We start from the raw sequence: 6,455 nt of genomic DNA, 5'->3' as shown, positions 1-6,455 counted from the left end.
CCTCAACTGTCAATCCACCATGATAGTTAATATGCATGGATGTCCTGCCTGCAGCCCGGCCCTGTCTTTAACTATCAATCACCAATCAATACAATCAATTAAGAAAACCTAGAACATCATCCTGTCCTAATGGTCTTGATGATAGTGTCTGTCAAACTTTTTTTTTATTTGTGACTAAAGTATTATTTCACATTGAAAACACCATAAGGTCCATGTTGCGTTTTCCTGAAATATAGAGATCAACAGTGGATGGTCACATTATGGTCATATCTGATAATGACAGGCATATGAGCGTAGAGTACACACATGCTGTGGTTCATAAAAGATCACAGACTGTGTGGTACTCAGTGAAGTATTCCTGTGGACCGGTGTTTGTTTTTTTTCTGTGTCTCACTCATAGTTTATCCAGAAGAAATCTGTTTCGTGTACATAGACATCTCTTCATCTGCCCTTCGATAATGAAAAAAATACAATTTAATAACTGGGGGAGGATGTATTAGAAAGATTAGGAACATCTAAGGAACTTATTATTCTGCAACTGTGCCATTTGCCACAGATTTAATGTCTGGCCTCAGATTAAAGATGACAGACAAAGAAAAATCCCCCTCCTCCTCTTCCCCCTCCCCCACGTGGAAACCGCATCCACCAAATGTAGGACTATTTTTTACTTTCCCTGTAGATCCTTTTAACTGGTTTGCTCCCTACAGAGCATATAGACGTAAGACGTTTTCTGATTCGTTCACTCGATAAAAACCCCGTCTACATGTGTGCAGCTTCGTTTTAGCGTCATGTAACTCTCAGCACATGCAGTAGTACATTTCCATTCACCTGTTTGTTTCCTCAGCACCTCCTGTACGGTATATACCCTCCCCGTAACCGTGAGGCCAAATGCAACTGCACATGCATCATTAGCTTTAACAGCAGAGGGCAGGTTTTCGTTACCGCCTCCTTGTTAATTAGATTTACTTCTAAGTATCTGATACTCACCTACATTACATACTTTCATGTAAAGAGCAAGGGTCTGATTACTGTAGGGGGCGATGTGGAAGACCACCTGGTCGGTCGTTAGTCATTTACAGGCAGGGTGTAACACAGGCCATCAGTCCACTGTCAGGACATCGTCAAACCAACGTTAACTACTGTTATCTTATACTGTACACTTATAACCTTATATCCATATTTGTTGACCACATGTATATGTATATATTATACATAATTTCAATGTCTTTTAGTTTAAATTATTTATATATTTTAGTATAAAATCAGTAATTGTCATGTAAAAGATGATTTATACCTTATCATTTTGTTTTAACCTGGCATGGGTTTTAACAGGGAAATGAAATGAAAAAAATAAACCATCTAAAAAAAGAAGTTATTTATCCAGAGCTTCATCATCCTCAGCATGTATTTTCCTGGATTTACCGGGATGTGAGTATTTACTGTCAGCTCTGCCACTGGCCAAGGGCACAGAGTGACCTCTTTCAGGAATTGAGTCTGAATTGTCCCTAAATAATACATAAAACATAAAAATACATTTTTTTATTTTTTTTTGCATTATTACTGCAGGCATAATCCCAACAAATACAAGCCTAGACGGAGTTTTGTGTGGAAGCTGTGAACGTGGCATACTTTCCCTGTGTTATTTTTGCAGTGAACCTCTATCAAATTTAGTTGTTTTTTTTTTGGTTTTTTTTTGCATCTACACGTTGAGAGATCAGGGATTTATTCAAAGGAATTTATTAGACCGATTAGATTGTGTTTTCTCAGAACTTCGACTGTTAGTTACCCTGGAAACATTGATTGTAATAGGTTAGGAAAAAAGATAGGAAGTGCTGACATTTCCTATCAGAGTGGACATTGATCATTTAGTGTACGGTGGCAGAAGACTAGGACCACAAGGAGATGGACTACAGGCAGAGCAGACAAATCAAAGGACTTTGGTGGACCATGTGAACATCTCTGCCGGGTTTGATCCTACAAACGACCTTTTAATTAACAGCATGTTAAGTTAGTGCAGCGGCTCGCTGCACAGGGGGACAAAAGCATCATTCATCCCGTATTCCTGCCTCGCTGCTCGGCCTGAACGGCAACAAAGTGTTTGATGCCACTTCTGATTAGATGCTGACAATAGAACGATGATCGTCCTTCTTTCTTCCAGAGCTTGTGCATTGCACTCACGCGCTCCTCTGGATCGTGACCCTCCATAAGCGCTACGCCTTTGACGCCCATCCACCCGCTACTGTTCTAATTGGAGGTTCATGAATAATCATGGCATGACAGCAGAGAAAAAAAACATAAAATTCCTAGAAAAACTTGTATTTGTCGTATAAAAGAAAAAGATGAGGATCACATTTGAACACAGTGACTAAATCTCTCCAACACTAAAGTGCCTTTCCTTTCATTGATCTTTATGAATGACGGTTTTACTGTCACAACAAGAGAAAAAAATGACAAATGATTCAACGCAACATGTGACAAAACACTTTAAGGAGGTACAAAACTCAACACATTAAATAATAAAACACTCAACGGAAATGAATAAATACGCATATAAATAAATAAGTTAGCTACGCTACACGATTGCCATACACAAAGTCGTATTCATATTCTGGATGTACATTTTTTGCATAAAGTCTAAAACACCTCAAAAGTAATATTGTGCAAAATCATAGCCATGTCCACAGTTTGACAGTTGTCATTGCAGAGACTATAGGTAGCGTCCATCCACGCCCTACTGAGGCCAGTTTCCTACCAGTGTGTCCTTAAGTGCATATGAAATGTCCCATCATCTATCGTTGAGTAGTTTCAAGATACATGTCTGTGGAGGACAAAAACATGAATGCAATTATAATTAGCTACAAAAACAACAAGGACATACTGTATATATTATTTTTAATTCAGTCTTGGTTTTGCAATCGGTTGATTCAAAAATTGTCCACAAACAATGGACAAAGTCAGTTTTTCCAATTCACATTGTTCTAAAAACTGAGTCGAGACCGTAGATTGGACATGTGATATGAAGTTTTGGTCAGAAATTGGTAATGTGATTCGGGGAAAGGGGAAATTGGGGTGATTTTTAAATATTTTGAGTCTTGCTTTGTGTCAATAATCTTCAGGTAATGTAGAGAGCTGCATTATTAAATATTTTCACCATGTAGTCTTTTCACATTTGAGTGCAGTTGCTCACCTGTTTCATCTCTTCATCACTGGTCTGAATGCAGTGACCTTGTCATCCTGACCCGTCCCACAGGTGTCACTAAGGTCTGATGACTGTGTCCCCGCTTTGCCACAAGACAGTCCTTTGAAAAGAGATTTTAAAGGAAAATCCTAAGAGATTTGGCTTAAAAGACCACAACAAAGCTGCTTTCTGATGCCTAGCTGTAGGAGTAATAAAAACTGTTGTTTGTTTAAGAACCAACATTTGGTGTATTTCTTAGTAGCATGGTAAATACCTTCAATACTGGAGTACTGACACGTGTTTGGAAGTGCAACGTAGGACGCACAGTGGAGTTGGAGGTCCTTGTGTCTGTAGCTACTAGTGCCGTAGACCTTAGAGTGCAAAGATGTGGCCTCGGTGAAGGGGCTGTCAATGTTGTTAACAGTGCTGGATTCATGGAGGCCTCTCATGCCCCCACATTGTCCCGGCGAAGCTCCGGAAAGTCTGGAACTCTGAATATGGCAGTCTGCGGCAGAACTGCCTGTCCGCAGGTCGGAGCCGTGCTGCTGAGGGCCCAGTATGACCCCTGAAGCTGCCGTATGAGCCAGGGACCAGATCCGCGGCTTGTCTGCGATTTCAAAGTGGGACAGAGACACCGTTCCTGCTGCCGTACCAGTTGAGGAAGGTGCCTTGGATGAAATGGGATCCAAAAAGTCAGATGGCAGAGACGGGAGAGTGGTGACACCTTTGATGGCACAGGGAAAGGTGTGGAAGCTGTTAGTTAAACTCAGGTGAAGGTCGGAGCTGCAGCCTCTCTTCTGAAGGTCCTGCTCATCTACTGCCACTTTTTCAGAGTCACTGTCCAGCTTGTCACAGTCGTCCCCGTCAATGTCTTCCAAATCGCTCAGATGCAGATCTTTCTCTTCCTTGCAATCCATAGAATCTGCATAATGAGAGTAAAAAACATGCTGAGGGGGATACATTTTCAGTTGTGTAGAAACTTACATTTTTATATAGAGATACAAGATTAAAACAAAAAACAAAAAAAAAAACTACCTTTGGAGACACAGTCTTGGTTGCCCTTCAGGTCATCAGTTCTCTCGTCACCAACCTTAGTCTTCGGAGACCAGGTCATTTTGTTCTCCTTCTTCAGCCTCCTCCTGGCGTTGGCGAACCAGGTGGACACTTGAGTGAGTGTCATTTTGGTGATGATAGCCAGCATGATCTTCTCCCCCTTGGTGGGGTAAGGGTTCTTGCGGTGCTCGTACAGCCATGTTTTCAGGGTGCTGGTGGTTTCCCGTGTTGCGTTCTTTCGTCTTGCTGTTCCATTAAAGTCTACTGTCCCGTATCTGGAAAAGAACACACACACACACACGCACAGACACACAGACAGACATTGGCCATTAGTGTCGTAAATGAAGGATATCAGACTACTCTCTCAGACAGTCTGACTCCCTGTTGTTTAAATATATATCCAGTTTCCCTCCATGCAACGTTCAGTATGGAGTTTCACTCTGATATGTGTTTTGCATGTGACATATTCCCCAAGTGAATAGCTGCACTTAATGACCAGCGAGAAAATAGCTTTGCCTGGTCGAACCCAGTTCACAGTGAACACAGCAGGAAAGACCTCACCTGTCATATTGATACTGTCCCAGTGAGTGGTCATAGGGGTAGTAGGCTGCAGTCTGAGTGATGCCAGAGTGTAAAGTGCCTGTGCTGTCCTTGATGTCATACTGAGGATTCTGTTTAAAAAAAAAAAAAAATACTCAGAAGCAGAAGTGATATAAATAATAATTTTTGAATACATCAATGTACATATTACAATTTTTTTATTGTTATGTTTTGATGGTCAGGAGTGATACGTTTATGTGGTTGTTGTTGTATTATATGCATCGTTTGTATTTTATTAAAAATAGTTCCAGGTGCACTACCAAGTAGTTTATCACTAATTGGTCAGTAAAAAAAATCAATACAGAATTCAAATGTGCATTAAAATAATTTTAAATAAATAAATCAAAGTTGATTACTCAGTAATATTAACATTTATTTTAATAAAGTAAATGAAAAAAAAACAAACTTTCTTTCCCACACTTCTCACCTCGCTGACGGCTTCTCCCTACTTTTAAGTTGCTTTTAAACAAGATAAGCAAGACACGACCACATGCTGGATTAACGGGATTACGGCTGTGGATGTGTTTGCACCGGTAGATACATTGATTGAACAAAACCTCGCTGATCGATCAGCCTGAGCCCCCCTCCCCACTTCCTGAGCACCAGATAAGGCTGAAGAAGTGTGCCCACCAGAGTGGAGTAGATGGAGGATGGCTCGGTGCTGTAGGAGAAGTAGTTGGCGTAGTTCTGGCTCGCTGCTGCCGCAGCTACGTAGGGGGAGCTGTACATCCCCAGAGCTGCGTTCAGCTCCGTCCGGCTGCTCGCCAGGAGCCGGTTCTCGTAGGACGGGCAGCAGAGGGAGGCGGCGGCTGCGGCGGCGGCAGCGGCGGTCTGGGAGCCGCCTGTCCCGTCAGACACCGACCTGGAAATCGAATCGCAGCAAGTCGTACTGGGGTTTGCCGACACGAAAAACTGCATGAAGAGAACCGTGGACAGACAGACAGGGTCACTGGCTGGTTCTGACTTTTATAGTTTGGATTACTGTGGCAGCTGTGAAGTGCTGCGCTGCACAAATATACATTTAGAAGTTGCGCGTTTTAATGCTGGGTAAAAAAAAACAGATTTTGTTTGTTGTAATAAACTTAATACAAGTGATTTCATCCTGAGTTGTGAACTGCCTTAATTCCAGGTAAGTCACCTTTTTGGATTAAGAGAGACGTAGAAGTGCCGCGTAATGTTGAGAAAAGTACAATTAGCGATCTCATGTCACCTTCCATTTTTTGTGTTTTAATAAGTGGTTATTTGACATTCCTCACCATTGTATTTTACACAGTTATAACGTCAGTATTAAGACAGAAAAAGCTGTGCGTAACCCGTGCGTAAAAGTGACTCTCTCCATCTTATCACCGACTATAAAAAAGTTTGAAACAAACCAGCATTACCGGCATGTCCTCTCAGTTTTTAATAAATCGATATACTACTGAATTTAAATAAAAAATGTTTTTCCAACATTTTTTTGACTCGGAGGATGAACGCTCCTTAAATCCAACTCAGTTTTTGCACTTTGCACCAAACAAAATAAACATGGCTGAAAATATGTTCAACCGAAAAAACAACAACTTTGAAACAGCTCCAACAGTGTTTTATGACCCAAAGAAGCAACGATTTGACTTTAAAAAAAAAA

General features: G+C 41.2%; 1 protein-coding gene across 1 annotated transcript in view; it reads right to left on the bottom strand.

The window, feature by feature from the left end:
* Positions 1-1,391: 1,391 nt before the first annotated feature.
* The window catches only part of irx6a (iroquois homeobox 6a), a 7,323-nt gene continuing 2,259 nt past the window's right edge, over positions 1,392-6,455 (bottom strand). The window contains exons 2-7 of the mRNA XM_017032432.2: positions 5,462-5,743; positions 4,793-4,902; positions 4,214-4,506; positions 3,453-4,100; positions 3,188-3,299; positions 1,392-2,818 (exon numbers count right to left, since the gene is read on the bottom strand). Of these exons, the coding sequence (XP_016887921.2) occupies positions 3,193-3,299; positions 3,453-4,100; positions 4,214-4,506; positions 4,793-4,902; positions 5,462-5,743 (1,440 nt within the window). The 3' untranslated portion in view covers positions 1,392-2,818; positions 3,188-3,192. The remainder of the gene's footprint in view (positions 2,819-3,187; positions 3,300-3,452; positions 4,101-4,213; positions 4,507-4,792; positions 4,903-5,461; positions 5,744-6,455) is intronic.

The sequence above is a fragment of the Cynoglossus semilaevis genome, chromosome 5 (genome assembly GCF_000523025.1).
Source record: "Cynoglossus semilaevis isolate Cse_v1.0 chromosome 5, Cse_v1.0, whole genome shotgun sequence".
Lineage (NCBI taxonomy): Eukaryota > Metazoa > Chordata > Actinopteri > Pleuronectiformes > Cynoglossidae > Cynoglossus > Cynoglossus semilaevis.
This window is presented reverse-complemented; position numbering and strand designations above follow the sequence as displayed.